The sequence below is a fragment of the Pseudonaja textilis genome, chromosome 2 (genome assembly GCF_049901715.1).
Source record: "Pseudonaja textilis isolate UNSWEBS1 chromosome 2, rPseTex1.2, whole genome shotgun sequence".
NCBI classification, from domain to species: domain Eukaryota; kingdom Metazoa; phylum Chordata; class Lepidosauria; order Squamata; family Elapidae; genus Pseudonaja; species Pseudonaja textilis.
Genome location: NC_141991.1, coordinates 240942681 through 240968291, shown reverse-complemented (window position 1 = coordinate 240968291; position 25611 = coordinate 240942681). Strand labels below are relative to the sequence as shown.

The 25611-nt window shown below is 38.5% G+C and overlaps 1 protein-coding gene across 1 annotated transcript in view; it reads right to left on the bottom strand.

The window, feature by feature from the left end:
• Positions 1-25611, bottom strand: part of ALPK2 (alpha kinase 2) — an 81922-nt gene that overhangs the window by 19104 nt on the left and 37207 nt on the right. Inside the window, exons 2-8 of the mRNA XM_087927417.1 lie at positions 18477-21354; positions 16659-16806; positions 14073-14200; positions 13937-13972; positions 6789-7063; positions 4564-4652; positions 2302-2519 (exon numbers count right to left, since the gene is read on the bottom strand). Of these exons, the coding sequence (XP_087783543.1) occupies positions 2302-2519; positions 4564-4652; positions 6789-7063; positions 13937-13972; positions 14073-14200; positions 16659-16806; positions 18477-21354 (3772 nt within the window). The remainder of the gene's footprint in view (positions 1-2301; positions 2520-4563; positions 4653-6788; positions 7064-13936; positions 13973-14072; positions 14201-16658; positions 16807-18476; positions 21355-25611) is intronic.

Sequence of the window (25611 nt, the reverse complement as noted above, 5' to 3'; positions counted from 1 at the left end):
GTTGCCTGTGCTGTTGTAGCTGCTCTTTCCTGCGAGCAATCCTGCACGCATGCGCATTTGGCACAGGCTCCTCGGGAACCTCTTCATCGCTGCTGCCACCCCCCACAATCTCTGAAGGCAGCAGTCCACTCCCTAATGGTCCTGGCCCCTGATCTGAGTCCTCGCTCTCCTCAGCCATCCGCACCTGCTGCCAGCTAACCACAACACCAAGTTAGAAAAGTTGGGGATTGCTGCTTTAAAGGAACTCCCTGTCCTGCCCTCTATGGCTCCTTTTTCTCCCACCAGTTCATCACTGGAACAGTTGAAAACTATTTTTAAGAGGTTCTCTGATGAAATAGATAAAGAATTCTGCCACTTTCCCTTTATGGGGAAGAAAACTGGTAACCTCTGATATTGTTTATATTTCCTGACCAGTAGAGCCAGGAATTCACCAATCAGGACTATGGTAAATGTGGTCCAACAAACAACCTGACATTCAGAAAGGGATTTCCAAGTGATTTATATATAGGAGAGGAGCAGCTTAAGGGTACATGAAGAAGTCAAATGTCTCATTAGGTGGGAGAACTTGGTTGACCTTGTCTGAGCTGGGTAGCTAAGCAGGTCAATTATGGATACTACTTGGATGGGTTTTCCATGCTTGTAAGCTGAGAATGTACTCTTGATAACGTCTTTCCATACAATTGTCAAGAAAAGGTCAAGGAGGTGTCCCTGGGGTCACTGGGAATGAAATTCAATGCAAAAGAGTGTTCTTACATGTTATTAAATTGATGATAGCACCTATGTTGCTCACAAGAGCTGTTGTTATTAATAATATTATTAATATTTTTGTTGTTATTACTATTATTGCTATCAAATATTTTGCTCTTTATACATATGTTCAGCTTCAAAATGTAAAACAAATATATCATTATTTTTTGTAAAGAAGACTTCAGACATTGACAAAAAAACTGACTCTGTCTTAGACTTGTGAACGGAATCCTCAAGCCTGACAATCATGGGACATATTTATATTAAAACCTGAATCCAAAAAATGAAGATTAAGAGAAGTGGCAATTTTAATAGATGTATTGAAGATGTTCACAACCAGGCATACCAGTTTGAAGGACTATGGAAAATAGTGGGAACTGCTAATTCATGGAGGGTCAATATGGCAACCTTGACCACTCTGTGTATATGACACAGGTGAAGCCTTCAATCATATAATTGTGACTGCCACGTTGACTGTTTTTACTTCTACAGCCAATTGGTGAATGGCCCTGGTAGGAACTGAATGCCAACTGTCCAGGTTCCATTATGGCAGTCTTTCTCCAACTTGGCAGTTTTAAGACATCTGGACTTCAACTCCCAGATCTGCAATCATCAGTTGAGAATCTGGGTACAGCCAGACACTCACTATTTTTTTGTGGGCCTGTTTGTGGATACATCCAGGGGTGGGATTCTGCTGGTTCGGACCAGTTTGGCAAACCCCTAGCTCAGATGATCAGCTCGCTCTGAACCAGTTCACTCCAACGATCATGTGGGCCTGCCTGCCTGCCTGCCTCTTTGGGGAACGCCCTCCATTTTATTTTCAGGTTTAGTGACTGCCGTAAATGGTGACATCATCATTTGGCTCTTCTGTCGGGTGTTTGTTTTCCCAAATAGATTAGGACTTTATGAAAGGTTGTTTTGTACCATGTAGGAGTTCATATTTTTGGCAGGTCATATACCTGGCAATGTCAAGGCTATGACAAATCCACCCCCATTCAAATCATAAGTCTCTAGCCACATCTCTCAAAGTAAAAAAATTGATTTATTAGGAATAACCATGTTGGCGTTACTTGGATGCAGCTGACTCTAAGACACATCATTCATTTTACCTTTGACCCTGGTCTTCCTCCCACCCCCTTGATGTATATTCTCCAATGGGACACATCCATAAACAAGAGTCATCAATCATGCTCTCCAGCAATAAACTTGAGTGCCAACAGCTTCGACTGCCTAGCAATTATCTGAAGCATTTAAGGAATGCACTACTTTCCCCACTCCCTTTCTGCTGGCAACTAAAAAAACCAAATAAGTATTTTTTAGTTAACAGGCAAGACTACTATATCTGCTCAGCTGATTCACATGGCAGAGCGGATTGCCATGCCTCAGCTGTGTTACTTCCCCGAAGTAACATCAAAGGTAAGTAATTTTGAAATCTGTGCATGCAAAGTGCGTGATTAGCGAACCGGCTGTTATATCGGTAGCATCCCACCACTGGATATACCCGCCATAATGCTACATTTACCACTAATCATAATATAACAGCAAGATTCTCACCTTGCATATCTGTTACAAGCAAGCTGCCATTGGTTTTTTCGTACACCCAGTGCTGAAACGTGCAACATTTCTGGCCAGCTTCTGAGTCTTTTCTCATGAAATTTATTTCTTTCCCATCCTTAACAGAATATTTCACGAATTCTCCAATGAGTTCCTCTTCCACTGTTGCATATGGGATGTTATTCTGCGGCCGATGAATAAGGAAAATAGGAATGATTCTGAAAGCAGAACCAGTAAAAAAGAAACATACACAGTCAAAACTTATGGTCTCAGGAAGAATTTTAGAAAATGTATTTTGAGGACTTACTAAGTTAAAATGTGGGGTATATTCAGTGCTTTAAGAGAGAAAACATGCTTCCTTGACTTCATGCGCCCTATCTGACATAGCCAGTAATCAGCATAAAACATCTGTATAGTGAATACCCCTTTATACCAAATGCTTGGCTATTAAGCAGGGAAGGAGGTATTGACTAGAACAGGGCATACAAAGAGGAGAAGGAGGAGGAGGGAAGAGGGAAGGGAAAGGGGAGGGGAAATAGGAGGAAAAAGGGGAGGGGAGAGGAAAGGAGAGGAAGGGAAGGGAATGGGAGGGAATTAGAAACTGTCTCCTGACACTGAATCATGTATGTTTTCACCTCGCCATACATCATTGGTTTCTTCTGGATGGTTTGAGATGTTGAGCATTAGGATCTTGGCAAGCAGTACCTTATATTTGAAAGGTATTAATTCATTTATGAGAAAAGCGGAAAAGGGTCATAGCACTGGCAGGCCTGGGACATCATGGAGCCAATACTGTAAAAACTGTTTATCAGTAGCAAATTTCGTTAGCCCTTGTATGTTGTGTGTACATATAGCAAATACTTGAAATGTATAAATGTAGTTACAGTGACGTGTACACACTGTAAGACCCCCTAAGACAATTCTATCATTAGTCCCAGTTCAAGCACAATGTGTTTTGATGAGCTGCTTACATTTTTCTTTTAATTTTTCCCGATATACAGTATTAATTCTGTTTTTAACTCCACATTTTCAGTTTGTTTGAACTATTTTTTTAAAAACTGCAGCTTTACAGAGCAAAGAGACTTAATCAATCGAAGTAGTCTGGATTATAAAAGGATCAATGTTTCTTTTTAAGTATGCTTGGGATTTTAAAATAAAACAGCCTAATTTACAATAGTTGAACTAACATACAAATCAAAACACAATTATCCTTTAGCTCTCCATCATCTTATAGATTTCTGTGTGTGGGATGATGATAAATTGAAAGAAAGAGTATACATTAAAAAAATAGATATCCCAAAATGTACACATTAGAAAAAAATATGTATGTGTGTATGTTTTCAATCAATTTAAAAATGTAGAGAAATGCACTTGACAGATTTTTTAGTACTGTCAAAGAAGATTGAGATTTGTAAAAAGTTATTTTTAGATTTATTTATATTTTAATATTTATTTATATTTTTAAAATTTAAAAATTGTAAAAAACTTAAGATAAATACACTTGGCTTTTTTTTTAATCAAATGGCCAAGAAATAAACCTGTCTGTTAAAAACTGTGGATGCTAATGAAAACGAATGAGGAAGCTTAATCATCTCCAAGGTTTCTCTTTTGTTAAAGTAGCGTTTTATGGAACAGAGAAGTCAAGGTGAAAGGCATGGGAATAATTATAGAGCAATAACAGAGTGAATGACATGTCTGCAGCTGTCCCTGAATCTCAGAGGGATCTGGAAAACCTCTACTCACCATCCAGTCAGAGCTGAAGAAGCTTCTTGGATGAGAAGCAAAACGTCTTCAAAGATAAATCAAAAAGTCCAGTTGCTGCTTTTGGGACAACCATGTTCTGGATAACTGAGAATCTCCATAGACTAGTATTTTTTTTTTACCAAATGTTCTAAAAATTCCATTTCTTGATTAAAGTTGCAGGGCTTAATAATTGGGAAGTTTAGGAGGTTAAAGGCCTCCTACATTTTCTGAACTCACCAAACATGAACACGCCATCAACAAAACAAAACAAAACCAATTTGTCCAATCAAGGCTGTTGAGGGAGGGAGGAATAAATTGTGCGTGTATAAATTTTCCCAACTTTTATCAATAAATTCTCCAAAATAACTGCTTAAGAATAAACACAGGATCTTTGTGGAGAGCAGCTAAAGTGTTAATTTCAGAGTCTTCCCTTATCTAACACCAAAGTGTCTTCTAAATGACATCCATCATGCAATGACTCTGTTTATTTTTTCCAGGAAGTTGTAAAAGTCAACTCACTCAGGTACTTCTCCAAAGCCTTCGAGAGATTGTGTTTCGGCAGCATAGATTTTGGCGTATTCTCTTGCTGTGTTCTGAACATAACATTCCTAGGTGGAAGAAAATCCATTGAAAGAAAGACTTTATTTTTATTATATTTTTTTAAATTTGTATGCCACCCATTTCTCTATCAAGTGACTCTGAGTGGCTTACTATACCATAAATAACAGAATAGGATTAAAACATTAAAACATCAAACATTTAAAGCTAAAACATTACAATTACTATTAAAACAGATAACAGTTAACATTTAGAATTGGAAGGATCTTGTAGGTCCAACCCTCCACCCAAGCACCCTCCACCATTTCTGACAGATGGCAGTCCAGTCTCTTCTTGAAAGCTTCCAGTCATGAAGCTCCCACAATTCTGAAGGCAACTTCTGTTCCATCAGTTGATTGTTCTCACTGTCAGAAAAACCTCTCCTTATTTCTAGGTTGAATCTCCCTTTGATCAGTTTCCATTCATTACTCCTTGTCTGGCCTTCAGGTGTCTTGGAAAATAGCTTGACCCTCTCTTCTCTGTGACAGCCCCTCAAATATTGCAACAGTGTTATCATGTCTCCCCTGGTCCTTTTCTTCACTAAACTAGCCATGCCCAGTTCCTGCAATCGTTCATTGTATGTTTTAGCCTCCAGTCCCCTAACCATCGGTTGTTCTTCTCTGCATACTTTCTAGAGTCTCAAGATCTAATAGATAAAAAAACCAATGCGTAGACAAGGTGGAGGTGAGATCTTTACAGCCACCTCCAAAATCTTAAAGGAAGTCAACCCTGACTGCTCTTTGGAAGGGTAGATACTGAAGCTGAAGCTCCAGTACTTTGGCCACTTAATGAGAAGAGAGTACTCATTCAAAGGGAGAAGGAAATGGCAGAGGATGAGATGGTTAAATATCCCAAAGGTGATTTTTTTTTCCAAGACACAATTGGATTTTCTGATTTGTCTTTGAAAACTTTTCACTTCTCATCCAAGAAGCTTCTTTCACTCTAACTGGAAGAAGTCAGAGCAGAAGAAGCTTCTTGGATGAGAAGTGAAACATCTTCAAAGACAAAACAGAAAGTCCAGTTACCTTTTGAAAAAAAAAACACCTTTGGGACAACCATGACCTGGATGACTGAGAATCTGTATAGACCAGGGGTCCCCAAACTTGGCAACTTTCAGACTTGTGGACTTCAACTCCCATAATTCCTCAGCCAGCTTTGCTGGGAGTTGAAGTCCACAAGTCTGAAAGTTGCCAAGTGTGGAGACCTCTGTTGCAGACAGATGGTTAGATAGTATTATCAAGGCAGTGAGCATGGATTTGGAGGCAATGGAAAATGGGGGAAAGGGCTGTGCCATAGTCCATGAGGTCCTGAAGAGTCAGACATGACTTTGCAACTGAACAACACCTCTAAAATTGGACACCTCCATTGGGCCCCCAGCTAAGAGCAAAGAGTCAGTTAGTTTCATGTATATTTGAACACGAGCTTGTTTATGGAGTAGTGCTATCCACAGAGAGTCAAAACAGGCAAGATGGAGGTCTCAGCATAAGTGAATCACCACCTCTTTGTACATATATGACAGGAATATGTACAAAGGACATGTACAAATAGCTTTTCCCCCATGCCATCACTCTGCTAAACAACAAATTCCCACAACACTGTCGAACTATTTAGTAAAACTGTATTAATATTATTCTTCTCATTTTTCCTGTTACCTATCTCCTTTTCTACTTATGACTATCATTTTGTATCTTTATGATTTATATTGTTTTATTTAGTTTCCTAGTATGATTTGATTGCTTATTTAGTATCCCATGATTATCACTAAGTGTTGTATCTGACAATTTATGATGAATGTATTTTTATGATGACTATGATCATGATTTTTCACTTATAGCTTTTATGGACAAGAGCTTATGCACCAAAGGCAAATTCCTTGTGTGTCCAATCACACTTGGCCAATAAAGAATTCTATTCTATTCTATTCTGTTCTGTACTGTTCTGTTCTGTTCTATTCTATTCTATTCTATTCTATTCTATTCTATTCTATTCTACTCTACTCTACTCTACTCTACTCTACTCTACTCTAAAAGGGGCTCAGTTACTATCACAATGTTGTGACCACCCATCTTGCTTGTTTTGACCTCTCTCCCCCAGGGATATCAATATTGTGATCATCTCAATTATAAGAGGCTCCTGCCTGCACTTACCTGTAGTGCCAATTTGTAATTCTTTTCCACAAGTTCATCGTTCTTCTTGGTCCCATACACAATGGCATTGTGCACTTTCAAAACACAGGGGTGACCTGGGCTGAGTGGAGGCACCAAGCCTTGCAACACCTTGCTTCGGAAAGCTTTTCGATGCACCCCTTCCCCGAAATGTAATTCTTCCGTGGTAATCCTTCCGTGCAGACTTTTACTCAAGTAGCTGTCACAGATGAAGTCTTCTTTGAACATCAACTGTAAGAATTCTATTTCTTCCAGGCCTGTGAAATGAGTAAGTGCATGTATGAATCCAAAGAAAGGAAAGGTAGTGTGTTTGTATTGATGGAAGGCAAATGAAGGAGGAAAAAAGATTGTCATACAGCCTTTCTATTATGGGTCTACATTTTTATTTATTTTTTGTATTAGCACTACAGCATAATTACAACAAACTAAAATGATCTGTATTGGCTTTGTTGCTATCACTAAACCTTCTGTTTCATCTCTGTCTGAATACAGAATAACAGAGTAAGGACATTGGAGGTCTACTAATCGAATCCCCTACTCAGGCAGAAAACCCTATATCATTTCAAACAAATGGATATCCAATCTCTTCTCTTTTAATATAAATTTTATTTGGGTTTTCACAAAAACATAATACAAATAAACATCTTTTTTTGAGAATAGCATGATCCCCGGTTATTACTTCTTCATACAGACACAAACTCAATAACATATTTATTTTTGTGTTCTATTCCATATCTTATTACTGTTTTAACATTTTCTCCATATTTTTCCCCTCCCTTAGTTTTCTCAACTTTATTTTTAATTATCTCATATTTAAATTCAATTATATATCTTTTTCTAAATTTCAATGTCTTTCCAATCATTATATTTATACTTTTGTCTGTCCTCTTTCAATTTCATATTATCTTTTCTCATTAAACAAATTTTCCGCTGTAGTTACTAATTGGAGTATGACATCTTTATATCTTTTAATTTTATCCATTCAACTCTTTTTTAAACTTCAATTTATGCCTTTAAAATTATAACATTCAATATAGTATATAACTTCCAATTGGATTCTGCTTGGTACATTCTTAAAATACACACTATGTTCTTAAAAAATTATATATATATGACAATAGTAAATAAAACACTAATTACATTCCAATTCAATTCTATCATTACTATTAGTTAGAACCTTAACATCTTTAACATTTCTTTTCAATTGAATATCATACTTCCTTGTGAACACTTATAAACTTTCCTAATTAATTCTTTTTTTCCATATTTCTTTTCACTTATATTTTTATAAATTAATAATAATTAAAATGTTCCCATCCTTTCCTAATTTCATTCTCTCATTCACTTTATTTATTTATTAACAAACATTCCACTGCATTACAATAAGTATTTTATCCATCATTTTAATCATATATTGTTTCATATTTTCTAAAATTATTTTTATTTCTAATATAATCTTATGTACCTTTTCAGAATCCCTTTTTCAATTAAATTTTCACCCATTATCTCTAAATAGGCTTATACTTTCAATCCTTATACCTTTTCCTGTTTCTCTATATCTTGTTTCTGTCTTTTATAACTTCTTTTCCTTTCCTTCTTCCCCTTCTTCTTCTCCCCACTTTTTGCCCCCTTGTCTGTCTACTTCTAATTCTCTCTTCTGTGATCCTCTCTTCTGGTGCTTCCTAATATTGTAATTATTTTCCAAACTATTCTTTTTTTGGTTGTTTTTTCAAATCTTAAACTTTTCACTCTCTTTCCCCCCTTTCCTTTTTTTCCCCCCACATAAAATTACTTGATCATTAAAGATGGCTTCTTCTTTGTCCCAATCTTCTTGTTCTGCAGGCATTTCTTGTTGTTTCTCATAGTTCCAGATCTCCATTTCTAAAAATTGAAATACGAAGCCAAAAGAACCTCTTCCTTTTTGTGCATCTTCTTTCTGTTTTTTAAGTTCCATTTTCAGTTCTTCTAAAAGTGATGCCATTTTAAACACTTTTAAACAACCACCGATTGATTTTAGTCATTTAAACCCAATAGCCAAAAATCCAAAAATCACCAAGTAATCCAAATAATCCAAAGCTGTTTCTTCTTGCTTTGTTTTTCCACTTTTTCTTCAGGGCGTTCTATTATTTTGTTACAAAGTTTCAGTTAGAATGTATCTTTTAGGAATCTTGTTAAAGTTTCACTGTAGGTTCCTTTTAGTTCCAGGCAGTCTCTTCCATTTTTCCAGATCCCGCCCTTTTATTCTTTTTCTCTCCTTGCCTGCTTTTAAAGGTTTTTGAGTATCTTTATTATCCCTTTGACATTTTATTTTCAGCTTAAATGCCTATTGATGTCAAAGTGGACTTTTGTCAATTTCTTACTTAAATCTCTTAGCTGTCAGTATAAGGAAGGGAAGAAAAAAAAAGCCAAATCCTTTCCCTTCCCTCTCTCCTTCACTGCTTCAAACTCTTCCTTGGGAACAATGTTATTTTTTATATTTCAAATTCCAGGGTACCTTACGTTGTTGCTTTTTCAGTTTAACCTGGTCAACCAAAACTTTCTCTTCTTATCTTCCTCCTGGACATTCTTTTCTGGTCGAGTTCTTCTTTGAGGTGGCCATTTCTGACCACCGCTTCTTTGAGGTGGCCATTTCTGACCACCGCTACTCGCCTTTGGGAAAGGGATCAATGGCCAGCTGAAGAGGAGAGATGCAGCTCTCCTCGACCCTGTTGGTGGTACAGTATCCTTCCCCTGCCATGCCCACCAAGCCATGCCCACAGAACAAGTACTAAAAAATTTTTTTAATCCCACCACTGCCTGGCACTACGTATATAGAGATAGTACTCATGTAGTGACTGCTTTCTTTAGCAATCATTCACAGTTGCGATGTTGGTGAAAAGATAACTTTAAGACCACTCCTTGTATTTATGACTGTCACAGGTCAATGAAGTAATTCAGGGCTGTCAAACTCTTGGCCCATGGGCCAGTTGCATCATGTGCTGGCCACACCCATGCCCTGTTTAGCAAAGGGGGGAAAGTCCCGATATGTCACGTGATGCCACCATGATGACGTGTTTGACATCCCTGAAGTAAATGAAAGATCCAGCAAGATCATAAGCACAGTTGCAGTTACACTTAGCAACTAGGCTTAATTGCGAAATGGCCAGTCACAATTGTGGTCACTAAACAAGTACTACTTGTATAAATAAATCTGTCCCTCTGTTAGATGGGCAAAGATTCTAACCTTCCCTATAGCTGTCTTTCCATGCAGTTCTTCCTTCTCAGTCTTTTCTTCCTTCTCGGTCTCCCCTGCTCTCTAGGGTTCAGAATAAACTGGAGTAGGGGACCCTGTATTATTAGGCTTCGATTAACAGCTTAAGGACCAAACACCATAAAGTGTCAAAGCAACCAATCCAGAAGAAAAAATCAATGGGAAAATACATTGAAAGGGAACTTCAACAAGCTAATATGAGTTTTCAAATTGTTCTTCCTGTTGCTGATTCTCATGCCTCTTGAAAATGCATAGTTGAAGCTTGAAACGTTTGTGGTTTCTGATCACTGAAAAAGGTCTAAAAAAAAGAAACACCCTAACAACTAGAGCCCACCCTTAAGGATTGTTCATATGATTTTGTTATTAGTTTTCTCTTGTGGCAGCATATTCTTCTTCTTGTAATTCTGTTGCTTAGCTGACTATATGTACCAATAGAAATAGGTATGTTATTCAGGCTGAATCTAATACGGAAGACCACTGAAACTGATGGAACTTATTTCTGAATTGGGATGCACTGTAATTAGCAGGAATATATGGGCATGGAAACTATCTGTAAACATGTTGACAATTATGTAGAAAGGAAATCCGTTAAGCTTTTCATTTTCAATGTCAAAACAAAAATTGATGGATAGATAATTATAACATACAAAAATTGATAATTACAATTTACAATATAATTAATTAGCTGAAATGAACTGAGATTGACCTATGGAGTCCTTAATAAATTAGTCCACCATAAAATTTGTTCTGGGATTAGGGTAGTTCTTACTTCTCCTTATCATTTTATGTTGCATTATTCCAACAGAATAAGTCACACCACAAATCTCACAATAAAGTAATAGAAATAATGAAGCCTTCCATCAGGTGAGTTAAAGAAAAAACTGTCTATTTCACTCATATTATCCCCAAGATGAGAAAAAAAAATACAATAGATTTCTTATTATATTTCCTAGATCTATTTATTATATATATTTTATCCATAGCTCTTTTCAATACTCTTTTGATTTAATTTGCAATACGTTAACTTTTCAGAGGTATCTCTGGAGTGCCAAAAAAAATCACGATAGCAGTACAGCCATGGAATCAAAGCCCCACTATTTTATTATATGCCACATGTGTGCAAAGGGTTGGGGCTTTGATTGTATGGTCATAGTCATCAAGTTGACTTTTTGACCTCTCATGGGGACATCCCTTACCCTTCTCCAACCTGGATGTTGGATTTCAACTCCCTTATCTCCAAGTATCCATGGTCAATACTGGAGAAATTGAAGAGAATTGTAATCCACTCTATCAGAAGGACATGTGGGTGGGATGCAGACATGGAGAGATCATCAGAAGAACTTGGTTTCCATTTCTATTCCTGTAGGAGAATCACATCTTTCATGCATCCTAAGAAACTAGCTATGCATTAATTACATTGCTGTTCTGGTCAACAGATATAGCTTTCTGGACAGTTTGTAGATAAATGAATTCACCAGATAAGTGTGTGGAAACATTTACTATGTTAAGAAGAATACCAATTTCTAGTTTCTCATATGTTATGATACCACCACTTATGTATACATGGGTGGCAACCTGCATAGTTGCTTTTGGAAGGACCCAAGAATCCTCTCTGAACATCCCTCTGAAATGTGATAGGGCACTGGCCAAAATTCCTCATATTTTGAATCAAGGACGACTAGAAAGTTGTAGACTAAGTCTTCTCCAAAAGACATATAATTTCTACTCCCTATGACTCCTTGCTTCCGAGAACTTAAAAGGGACCATAATCGACAGTGATTATTACTTGCAACTATCTCGTTGTGCTAAAAGAGTTATCTTCTCTTTAACTTACATACTATTGCTACACCAAATTCTCTTTTAAGAGCACATGGATCACATCTCAAGACTGAAAGTACACAAGGAAACATTTGCAGTTAGTAAATGAAAAGCCATGCACCTGTTTTAAAAGGAATGGAACAATTAATCCTGCTTCTTAAGGAGTCAGGACAAATCACCATTCGGTTGATTGAATGAGCAAAAGTTGAGTAACACGTTATGTACGGCATTGACAAAACTTGTTGGCCAAAGCGTTATCTATGTTTAGCACAGACACTACAGTCCACATACTGATGTGATTAAAGAATCAGGAACATATGAGGAAAACCTTTCATAATGTAATTCTTTGCTTTTATCTTTGGACAGACAGAAAGTCTGTAGAGATTCTCAGTCATCCAGATCATGATTGTACCAAGGGTGTTTTTTCAGGAGGCAACTGGACTTTCTCATTTTTCTTTTTGAAGACATTTCACTTCTCATCCAATAAGCTTCTTCAGTTCTGACAGGATAGTGGAGAAGGGAAGGATTGATATCCCTTGCAGAAAGCCGGTCATTTGCATCCTTTTAGGGGGGTCGTTGAAGCATTAGGAGGTTTATCTGTGTCCTCGGGGTCAACAGAGTCATGCTTGTGGTTCCTGTACCCTGCAAGTTTTTCTTTGGAAATCCATTCCAATCCTACACCATCCAAAGGGTGTTCATCCCAAATTGTATAGCTAAAAGTCTATACAGGTTCTCAGTCATCCAAGTCATGGTTGTCCCAAAGGTGATTTTTCAGGAGGCAACTGGACTTTCTTGTTTTTTCTTTGAAGACGTTTTGCTTCTCATCTAAGAAGCTTCTTCAGCTCTGACAGGATAGTGGGAAACCTCCCAGTGTTTCAATGACCCTCCAAAAGGATGCAAACGACCAGCTGTCTGCAAGGAATATAAATCCTTCCATCCCCTACTATCCTGTCAGAACTGAAGAAGCTTCTTGGATCAGGAGTGAAATGTCTTCAAAAGAAAAAAAATAAGAAAGTCCAGTTGCCTCCTGAAAAAGCAACTTTGGGACAGACAGAAAGATTAAATGCAATCCATCCGTTTTTGAATTATTGGTACATTTTAACCATATTTTGTGGAAACCCACCCCCCAGGACCCAAAAGTTGGTGGGCAAAGAACTATCTTTCCCACCCCTGCTATTGTAGAAAGTCATGGTTGTTTGCTCACCAGATCTGTAACCTCAGGGATCAAGCCAAAATGTGTACATGTAAAGTAACAAGACTCAACATAGAACCTGAGTCTCAAGCCTTAATTCATGTTCATTCAGGGCCATCTCCTCCTCCTTGTCCTTCTCTTCCTCCTTCAAAAGGCAAGTTTGCTGCTTTAAGTTGGTCAATATTTTATGTCTCACATTGCTGGAAAACCAACAATTTAGTTTGGAAGAGAGCAACTATAAGCAAATCAATGATTATAAAATTTTTCTCTTCAATTTCAGGAGGAGCCTGAAGTTCAGGTCCCTTTTTTTCAGTGTCTTAAAAGGCTCTTCATTCGTGGTCATAGTAAAAAGGGTTTTCTGATGTTTTAAGCTAAACTAACAGCTGATTTCAGGTGAATGTGGCATTATCCTTTAATCTTAATCAGGGGTCTCCAAACTTGGCAACTTTAAGACTTGTGGACTTCAACTCCCAGAATTTTCTAGCTGGCTAGAGAATTCTGGGAGTTGAAGTCCACAAGTCTTAAAGTTGCCAAGTTTGGAGACCTCTGGTCTTAATTACGAAAAAACTCTTTTCATAAAATGCTCTTTTTCTTTTTAAGAATGAAGCCAAACAGTACAATTAGAGATCTTATCTTTAGAATCAATTGGCTCAGTGTTGACAGGCAGATCCTCAGCAAATGCCCACATGGATCTTAACTTATTCCATGCCATTTTTCTTGTTCCAGAAATAATTATCATCAATTTTGGAGTGAAACATTGAAGCATCCCAGGTTCAATTTGTCAAGAATCACACAAAACAAACAGTTTGAATATAATTTAGCATAATTCTGCAAGAGTTTGTACAGAAAAACAAACAAACACAGTTTTACCTTCAGCATTCTGAAGACTGGACAGATGTTCCAAAACTGTAGAAAGATGAAAAGAAACATATTCAGAATGTAGGCTATACGTTGTTAATTGCAGTTGCGTTTTATGTCTTCTAAGGAAGAATTCATCATACGTTACCTTCAGAGGTCAGGTTAAATTCTGAAATGGCTTTTCCATGTACATTCTTCAGGCAGCAATGATACAGGCCTTGGTCTTTTTTCCCAGCTTGAACTATTGCCAGAGACACTGGAAGGTCATCTCTTGCACTAGAAAATATGTCAACGTTTGAAAAATCATATTTTCAAAAAGCCAAAACACAACTTCCTTAATTTTTCAGAGGTGCATGTGTTTTAGGTCAGCGGTCCCCCATCTTTGAAGCTTGGCAGCTCCGCTTGGGGGGAGGGGAACTGGGTCATGTGAGCATTGATGTAGCTTGTCAACTTGTAAAGCATTCGTATGCCTATTTTCGAATTGCCATAAGCAGTGGGGGAGACATGAAGGAGCAATTAAAACCAGATGTGCATTCCACACTTATCTTACAAAGATTGTTAGCCTAAGCTACCGGATCTTCTGCCCATGAAAATCCTTCATTGGGGAATGTGATTGATGACACACAGCCCATGAAGAATCTGATTTATGACACGCCCTGGGGGACGGTGGAAACAGGGTCACAGGTGACTGTAAATTACGTGTGGCAGAGTTGGCTTCATATGGGTCAATGACAACATGTTACTCCTAATAAATCTTTTGGATTCTTTTGTAGTTTGGCTCGAGGTTCATCATTTAATTAGGGCAATCGCCAGAACCCTGACACAGTGTTTGTGTGAGTGGTGGGCCAGGGCACACACACACACAGCGCTTGCACAAGCAGTGGACTGGTGTGAGCAGCGGGCCAGTGCACAAGAATACCTGCTGGCCCTCTGCTCCTGCAAGTTGAGCTGCGCGTATGCGCTTGTGCACTTCAGCTAGCCACTCACACGGCCCAATTCTAAATAGGCCATAGCCTGGTAGTGGTCAAATGGCCCTGGGTTGGGAATCCCTGTTTTAAATCATTAAAAGTGTCTTCCTTCCCCTTTATTTGATTAATAGGTAGTCCTTGACTTCCGACTAGTCATTTAGCAACTGTTCAAAGTTATGATGGACTGTGAAAAAGGAACCGTATGACCTGGATTTGAAGCTCTGACATCTGCCAACACCCTTGCTGTCATTTTACCACATGTTGGGTGCTCCATAACCAGCCTGCATTTATGGTTGTTTGCACTGCCCCAAGTCATGTGATCACGATTTATGATTTTTGCCAAAAAACTGGCATTTACCACACCCCAATAGTTCCACATTTAATTTGAATACAGCCAGTTTAACACACCAGTTAGTTCTCTAAAAACCAGTCTATTAACTGTATTTTTTCTATTTTTGTACAAATCAGGTATTCTGTGAAGAACGGTTTCAGGAACTGGCTATGTCTAGTTTGATAAAAAGATAACATAACATTACAAGAGCACACAAGAGGTGTGTGCTGAAGTATCAGAAAACTGTGTGGTTTTTTTCCCCAAACCCCAAAAACTTTAACCTTAGACTGTCCACTATTGACCTCACCCCTTTCCTAAGAGGTCTGTAGCGGGTGTGCATAAGCGCACCAATGTGCCTACCGTCCCTGTCCTATTGTTTCTTTTTATTTTTCTTATATGTATCTATTTCATGTATTCATAACTATGTTTATACTTATACCTGTTATCTTATAATCGCTTGACAAAATAAATAAAAAATAAATAAGGACCAGGGGTGACATGATAGCAGTCTTCTAATATCTCAGGGGCTGCCACAAAGAAGAGGGAGTCAAGCTATTCTCCAAAGCACCTGAGGGCAGGACAAGAAGCAATGGGTGGAAACTAATCAAGGAGAGAAGCAACTTAGAACTAAGGAGACATTTCCTGACAGGAAGAACAATTATCAGTGAAACGGCTTGCCTTCAGAAGTTGTGTGGGCTCCATCACTGGAGGTTTTTAAAAAGAGACTGGACAGCCATTTCTCCAGAATGGAAAGGTCTCTTATTTGAGAAGGAGGTTGAACTAGATAGAAGATTTTCAAGGTCCCTTACAACTCTATTATTCTATTCTGTTCTATAAACCATAACATGATTATTAACTTCTTTTGGATTAAATGTTATCTGCCTATGGAGAACCAGTCTGAGACTTAAAAATGATGTATGGATGAACAGATACGGTAATATGGTTGGCATTAGAATTTGTAAACCAGGTATACTTAGGTTAATAAATATTGAAAATATAAGGCAGTGTGTCTTATATCTTCTTGTCCTAACCGATACCAAGAGCCTCAGTGGCGCAGTGGTTAGAGTGCAGTACTGCAAGCTACTCCTACTGCAATTTGGCAGATCAAGTCCCACTGGCTCAAACTTGACTCAGCCTTCCATCCTTCCAAGGTCAGTAAAATGAGGACCCAGGTTGTTGGGGGCAATAGGCTGACTCTGTAAACTGCTTTGAGAGGGCTGTAAAGCACTATAAAGCAGCATATAAGTCTAAGTACAATTGCAATTCTGCAATTTATAATCTGTAACCACAGATATCCCTATCCACTAGTGGTTTCACAAGAGAAAAACAACTATCTTTACAACCTCAACATGCATAAGAACTATAAGTAAAACATATACCCCTCCCACATCCTTCCTTTCCCAAAAGCTTTGCAAAGCATGTTAATATGTCTTACCTTCTGTGAACTCGAGCAAGAAGCTTAGAATCTTTTGTCCAGGTAATGGTGGAATCTGAATGAATTTCTCCAAACTGGCAACATAATTTGATATTTCCAGAGAAATCAGGAAATAAATCTGCATGGATTTTCCTCAGTAGTTTGGGTGCTGAATATTTTTTTAAAAAATGATGAGTTATTTGGGATGAACATACGTACAGTAGCATTTGAGCATTAATTTGCATATTATATATAGATCAGTCCTTGAGTCATTTCAGTTGACTATATTGCTTTGGGTATATATATTTATTCCTTAACAATATATTGAATCTAGAGAAAACATTAATATTTTAGAGCAGGGGTATCAAACTCGCATCATCATGGCAGCATCACGTGATGTATCAGGACATTTTCCCCTTCATTAATCCGGGTGTGGGTGTGGCCAGCGTGTGACACATCGGGCCTGCGGGCTGTGAGTTTGACAACCCTGTTTTAGAGTGTTCTCTTTAATTCAGAAAAAATAAAATCTGGCATGTCACCCTTCAGCAACCTTGTCTACTCTCTTGCTGCCCAAACTATAACTTGTGAAGTATGACAGGAACTGTGTCCAACACAGCTAGAGGATACCATGATGCGAAGAAAATTGACCTAGATCAGTGTTTCTCAAATTGTGAACTTTAAGGGGTTTGGGCTTCAACTGCCAGAATTCTGGGAGGTTGGCTGCCATGGCTGGCTGGGGAATTCTGGGAGTTGAAATCCACACATCATAAAGTTCATAAGGTTGGGAAACACTGACCTAGGATATAAATAAGACTGCTAAAATTGTTCCCTTTAAGACTATTAAGGTTCACAGACAGAAGAATAAGTTCAAAATGCAATGAAGCTATGGTCTCTGCAGACTAAGGAACCTAACACTGTCATTAAATCAATTTAAATCTCATTTAAATCTGAGCCCCATACTTGTATTTTTTAATCAAAAAAGAACATGTTTATACAACTAGGTGGAGATTCTAGTCACTGCATAACCGATCTGTGGAGAACTGTTTGCTGCGATAATGAAAGCATACAGTACATGGGATAGTTGATAGTTGAATGGCAACGCCTACATCAAAGGTGACCCATAGATTTTTAAGGATAAATCCTAGAGTTCCTCCACAAATAGCCACTGAGTTGTAATTTTAACATGACAAATGGAAGGAGGCATTTAATACAAAGGAACAAAAGGGTATACATGTGTTCTGAATTCCAAGTTTCTAATTTAAAATGCCCATTATGGGTTTAGATTAGTCCTCCACATGCTCAACAGCTATTTTAATTATTTGGGGAGTATTTTGATCTCGAAGCAAAGTATTCCAAACTAGGGGAGGAAAGCTATTTTAAATTCAAGTCACTTCCACAACAAGGCTGTTTTGCCCTTGAAACAACTTTTTTTCAAATTTCAGACAAGGTGTGCTGAATTTAAAATGCTTTGCATTTCGCTAATGAGGACAAATCATATTAACTGAGGTAATAAATTCAAGTTAATTAGTTAAAAAAAACAGCTCATTTTGGAGTGCAGCTTATGCTCCACTGCTAAAGGGCCCTTGGTGCCCCAAAAATTGCATCTTAGTGTTTCACTGATTAAATAATTTGGGATTTGGAACAGTTCATACCTTAGAGAGTAGAGTATAGAATACCAAGGAGACAAACTCAGAATTTGTATTTGGCATCTTTACTTACAAACATTTTCAGGAAGCAACAACGTCTGCCAGATATCTAGGGGAACTGTCACAGGGAACTACTGTTGATAAAAAGAATACTGACAAAAAAAAAACCCCACATCTCATTTTCTAGACATACCTTTGTTGTCCTTTTTGCATAGCATTTTCTGTTCTTCTCTCTTCTCCTCCCTTGAAATTAAACTGACCTCTGTTCTCCAGCTAGCATCATTACAGATATTTTCCTTTGGTTCAAGACATGGTTTCTTGGGCACCTGAGACATCATGTTGTTTGTTGTTTCATGCCCGTTCTTCATGGTATCCGCACTTTTGTGAGGTGACAACGGCTTGGAGACTTCAGAAGCTTCTAGTGATATTGCCCTCTCATTTTCTAATGCAGAATTACCTCCTTCATTTGTTCCTAATATGCATGGCTGAGTTTGGACCAGGGGTAGTGCTTTTTCAGAATGACAGTGGTCCTCAGAAGCATAAGGCAAGGGCCTCTCTAAAATCCGCATTCCACGCTCAGATGAATTTTGTCTCTCGCCATCTGTGAAGGTTCTGCTTTGATTGGGGTCAGTGGCTGTAACTGTACATCCACTCTCTAATCTTCCAACCAGAACAACAGCTTGCTCATTGCAAAATTCCATGAATGGAGGCGTACAGTCTGAGTATTCATGCCAAGAGCACATTGATCCTGAATCAAGGAGTGCCCTCATGTAAGGCTCCACTTCAACTTCCTCCATTTCATCTGGCATAATTTTGCTCTGACTTTGTCTTTCCATTTTTTGATACTCACCGTGACTCACCATAAGAGGATGCCCCTGTTCTGAATCAAGCAGAACTCTCATATAAGGCTCTATTTCAGCCTCCTCAAAATCAGGTGCCACAAGCTTGTCCTTTTCTTTCTTGGACTGTGTTACTTCGTCATTTTGGTTTTCTTCTGTCCCTTTGTACTTATCTTTCTGTGATGTCATTGCCTTTGCATCCATGCTGCTGTCTATCTGAGACTGGATGGATTCAGTTTGCCCAACATGTTCAGATAACGCCAGTATATCTGCATTGCAACTTTCTGATGCTCTTTTTACGTTACTTATATCCTGACCCTGCAATGTTAAATTCCCTATCCCATCATTCTGGGTTTTTTGGCGTATGCCATAATCCTCACTGCTGGTCATTGTTGAAGACTGCACAGTGTTTGCACCTGTTGATGCATTCATTTCAAACAGAGAGCATGCCAGATCCGAGCCCAAGCTTTTCATGCTCTCATCCAAATGTTTTGCAGGAGCAGAATTCTTCTCCGATACTAATTGTTGGGAATTGTGTGGTGGCAACTTTGAGACATGTAGGGACTCCAGGGGAGTTGGTTTCAGACTTGCAACACAGTCTGTGCAGTTTTGGCTCACATTGGTTTTAACATTTTTGTTAATTTCTAACAGTACCTCAGTGAAAAATCTAACTTTGTATGATGCTGTGAATATTGGCCTCAATGCATCTCTCTCTTTGTTTTCTTGGCTCGTTGTCTCTAATGCTTGCCAATCATTTTTAGGCTCAGTAGCTATTAGTGAATTAGACTCCGGAATGTGGTAGATGTAATTCTGTGCATCAGGTACAGCCTTAAAATCTCTATTGTTACTCTTATTGTGATAAATACCAAAACTCCTGTCTCTTTTTGCATTCATTTCTGACCTACTTTCTTTTCCCTGATTTTCTTGCTTGGCACTTCTATTGCTTGCCGTAACAGAAATTTGTTTTCTGCTTATTAATGGAGCCATAATTTTCCCACAGAAATTTTGAGATAAATCCTCTTTCAATGGACAATCATTTATTCTTGACTGAATTCCAGGACTTTGATGTTCTTTCAAAGGTACCTCATTAGCTTGCTTTACTATGTGGCCACTTTCCCAATTAACCTTCTGTTCAGTATAAGAGAACTGGCCAAAATTATTAGGAAGCTGTTTTAATAAAAATTCTTGGCTTGGTTCTAAAGGGTCGTCTGGAGCGTCTATAAATCTATATGTAGGTTCTTGTTCACAGCCCTGGAAAGCCTTTTCAGTCAAAACTGCGTCTTCATGATAAACAGACTTCTGGATGGATCCATGGTTAACATGCTGGGCTTCACACTGCTTATTTGGGTATTTTCTCTTTTGGAGTTCGCTCCTTATAAGGTAAACAGATGGCTTTTCTCTTTTATGTTGAAAAATGGAGCACATGGAATCTGGTTCCACAGGTAGCGTCATGGAATTGACCTTGGATGTATGGCTATATGCCCCATCTGTTTTTAGTAAGCTAAAATCAGTAAGGCCTTTCATCTCTGTTGTCAATTCCGAGACATGCTGATTATCTTCGGTTAAATTTTCTGGCACATGCTGCCTACCACTTACATCTGCAGTAATGTTCAGTCCTCTGACCCCCTTGGCACTAGCAGTCTCAGCTGCTACCCTCTTAACCTCCCTGCTGGTGCAACCGAAATCATCATCCCAGTCATCATTCTCATTCAGAAGTCTCTTGGAGAGCTCACACATTGTTGATACACCAGCATCTCGGTCCTTAAGTTCTGTAGATTCCAGGATGCTTTGGAAATTTTCTTTGGATGGATGTCGAGTCCTAGGAATGTCATGGAGTATTTTTATTCTGTTGAGCTCAAGGGGTTTTCCTGCACATGCCTCTTCCATTTGTACATCAAGCATGGACACCGGAATATGACATAAGGCATCAGGGCAATCATAGCTTGCCCTGTTATCCACCATTGGGAGATGAGGAATTTGATTCCAGCCTGGCTTCTGTTCTTCAACCTCATGAGTTTCACCCTTTCCATCAAGAGCTACAGAGTTTTCCAAAGTCGTGTTACCCGTCTGAAACCCAGTTTTCCCGTGGATCTTTGGCAAAGCAGAATTTTTAGCAGCCCCATGAGAAGGTGTAAGAACAAGTATCTCATCCACTGTAGGATCTGTTATAAATAGTTCTTCATCGTTGCTGATTGACGCTGATGTTTCAGCATCGATTTCTTGCTGCTCTGTCTAGAAAAAACAGAATAAAAACAAAGAATGAAGGAGGCACATAAAAAATTCAGTATTAGGCTAACTGACAAGAAAGCCAATAACAGAAAAAAAATTATAATGCTGAATCATAAAGGTGCATTGCTCTACTTACCTTCAGGAATGACCCATGAGTTTATTGTATAAGAAAATTCTTGAAGTTAGGTAAGGCATTAAGGCTTGGTGCAAAACCTATCAAAATTTAGCGGTGTTTATCTTATACCCTGTTGTATTGAAACTCTGCAACTTTTTAGTACATTCAAACAAAAGTTAAGCACTTTAGCAATCTTTTCCAAATAGAATAAATTTATCCCTGTGAAGAAGCTTTTCTTTATAATCAATAGGACTATGAGCATGTTTAACTCTGACTAACTCCTTCCCAGACTTTTATTATTTTAGTCCAAGCCATGCTGAATGTAAGAAATATTTTGAATATACAGTAATATTGAAGCAAATATTTGATTGAATCTTTTTTGAATAATTGTCGCATCTACATGCACATAAGAACCTGTGGAGCAGTAAATAGATTCATTTGATCTAGTCTAGCCAGCCTTGGCTGATCTTGAAAAAATAAGTGGAGTTGGACTCAATGCGCAATTCATCAAGAAGTATTAGGGTTTAGATTAAAATTCAAAAGTTGAGGAACCATCTCAAGAGAAGAGAATCCCAAACCATGCAATTGTTGCTAAGAAAACTACATGAACGTTGTCTATGAACTCAATGGGCCACTTGAGTTCCACTCAAAGAAGTCTTCTTGACCAGAAGTTGGTCACAAACAACAGGATATTTTATTTAATTATCATTTCATTTTCAAGGACAACCTACTCCAGAGCAACTCTAGGCTGCCTTCAGATAATAAAAGATATAAAGTAAACCAAAGGAACTCAACTACCATTCTAGCTTAAGGTATGGGAGGATAACTAGGTCTCAGTTTAGAAAAAGTCAAAAGAGTGGGAGCAGTATAAATTTCTAGGGGTATATTATTCAATGGGGCAGGAGGTCTCACTGAAATGGTACACTTCCGAGGTCCCACACTGCTTAATTGACAGGATCTGGTATGTGTCTACTCTAGCTGATCTCACCTGATGGGCCTAAAGGCAGGGAGACAGGTGGTCCCTCATGAATACAGTCCTGTGCCATGAAGGTCTTTAGATGCCAACATTTTGAAAGCCCGTTGGCAACCGATGCAGCTCATGAACCAGTGAGGACACAGACATACCATGATGCGCCCATCAATGCCTATGGCACTTCATTCTAAGCCAGTTGTAGCTTTTCAATAGTCTCTAGAGCAGGGCTGTCAAACTCGCAGCATCATGGTGGCATCACATGATGTATCGGGACTTTTTCCCCCTTCACAAAACTGGCTGTGGGCGTGGCCAATGCATGATGCATCCAGCCTGGGGGCCACGAGTTTGATAGCTCTGCTCTACAGTAATTCAACACAGAGCAGATTTTAGTAATCCATTTGAGAGGGAGCTCATCATGAGTGATGTCTGAAGATTTTCCCAGATTCCAGAAGTAAAAGGGTTAGCCTAGTTAATCAAAATAGTCCTCATGTTCTTTTTGTGTGCCATAGATTTATTCATACCCAGCTTAATCCTGGTTGCTATCATTCTGGCCATCAAGAAAACCTTAAACCTTTCCAGCAAATTTTCAGGGAAAGAAGAGTTCTATGCTATGCGCGTCATGTTCTATTTTCTATATTTTATTTTGTTTCACATAGGCTAAGTTTGAAATCTATCAGTACAAACTGATTAGACTTTGATTAAAATAAAGAGGATTCTTAATTTCCTATTTACTTCTGAAAACATTTCTCTAATTTAGAAATACATTCCAAAAACAGAAGGTGTAGCCTCAGGTTATTTATTCAATTATATTTCATTAAATGATGATGCCCTCATTTAAAAATTATTTAATTTAGTGCAGTTTGTTAAGTACATAGTCTAATAGATTTTATCTTCCTTGATCTTTTATTTGTCTCTCTTCCTCTCTCACACACACAAACACATAATCACCATTTCAATTTTACTTAATGCAAAAGTTTTTATGTGAAAGTCTATGGAGATTCTCTGAGTATATTCATGAACTGGGATAGAGCTTGGTAACAAGGTCAGCCAATGAACAGGCATAGCAACTAAATCAGCCAATGAGGACAGTTTGGAAACTGAAACTAGAAGTAGCCTAGGCGTGGCTTTATATTAAGCTCTGCAACTCTGCAGCTATGTTAAGCTCTGAGTCTGTCTATTGAAATTAAACTGCTACTCTCCTCTGCTTGCTTGCTGAACTAAAGTGAAACGGATGTCTGTTTCTGAGCTACTGAAGTTATTTGTAACTGCTTCTGTTTGAGTTTGCTCCATATTGGAGAAATCTACAACTGGTTTGTAAAATCTACTTATTATGTTTATAAAGACGCTAAATGAAGCATCAGCCATCTGTGTTTATTTTTCTGGCGCTGAATGAATGCTGCAAAACTCTGAATAGATTCTCAATCATCCAGGTCATGATTGTCCCAAAGTTGATTTTTCAAAAGTGCTCAGAGCTGAAGAAGCTTCTCAGATGAGGAGCAAAATGTCTTCAAAGAAAAAACAGAAATTCCAGTTGCCTCTTGAAAAAGCACTTTGGGGATTTTTATGTGAAAAAGCTGTGTGCTGTATATATAATGATGTTGTCTCAAGACAACATATTTTGACAACATATTCTCTTCACTTTATAATCCACAAAATAGTACGCCATAATAAAAACTTTCTTTAAGATGCCACACGATTCTTATTTTTTGCAACAGCACAGGTTAATTAGCTCTCTACAGTCAAAGTTCAACGTTAACTTTCTGCAAAAGTCAACTTCGTTTCTGGTTGCTTAATGAGGCGTCTACTTAAATTTTGCTTAACCTGTTAGTAAATATTTGGAGTCTTGCTAACATCATCTGATCAGCCTGCCTACTCTGCTGGGGGGTGGCAGAGTGAGAAACAAAAATGGGCAGCTGACCCTTGTACAAATTCAATTCCCCGCTGAGCACCGAGCATGCTTGATATGATTTGCAAGCATATTGTACAGGGGCACATTTATATTTCAGCCCTTCACTCTGGGTCAATCTTTTCTAATCCAGAAATTCCCTTTATTTTCCTTTATGTAGGTTGTACATTATTTCAAGTTCTCTGAACTACGACATAAAGCATCTATTTGCAAAGTAGCCTCTGCAAGACATTTTGGCAAAAAGTTGGCCAGGTTAAAATCGGCTTTGACTTACTGTAAAATTAAATGCCTTTCAAAATTACACTGCACCGATCAGTGGTGTGTTTCAAATATTTTTACCACCGGTTTGGTGGGCGTGGCTTGGTAGGCGTGCTTTGCACTTTGCACGCCTGCGCATGCCAAACACACACTTTGCGCAGGCGCAGAGGTGTTTTGAGTCACCTCCTGCAATCCTGCGACTCTCCCTAATGCTTCAGCAGCTGCCGTGCAGCAATTGCTGTGCCGTGCAAAGTAGCTGCGCTTCAAAAGCAGGACATAAAGATTCATATGGGAGCCCACGTAGGCGGATGAGCCAAACACACAAGAGTCGGAGAGAACCGTTTCGGTCTCTGCTGTTCATCGCCGCTACCGGCTTGGCTGAACAGGGCCAAACCGGTAGAATACCACCACCGGCACCGATCATATTTAGTTACCAAGATTAATTCAAATATATGTAATCATTTTCTACTTAATCAAAAATTACAATTGTCAGGCTCTTTGACATCTGCCTGAACCCAAACTAACATTTTTCCATCCATGACTCTTAAGAATCTCTTATATCAAGAAAAAGTGATAGGGCTGCAAGAATTCCAGCAACTTAATTATTTCTCATCTGAAAATCAATATATGCCTACACAGGTACTCTTCCACTTACGACCACAATTAACAGATAATCAGAGTTGGAAGGGACCTTGTAGGTCATCTAGTCCAACCCCCCCCCACCCAAGTGGGAGACCCTACACCATTTCTGACAAATGGCAGTCCAATCTCTTCTTGAAAATCTCAAATGAGCCCAACATTTCTGTTGCTAAGTGAGAAAAGTTGTTAAGTGAATTTTGGCCCATTTTACAACCTTTCTTACCACATTTGTTAAGTGAATCATAGCAGTTGTTAAGTGAGGAACGGGGTTGTTAAGGGAATCCGGCTTCTCCATTGACTTTGCATGTCCAAAGGTCACCAAATGGCGATCACATGATCCTGGGACACTGCAACCATCATAAATGTGAG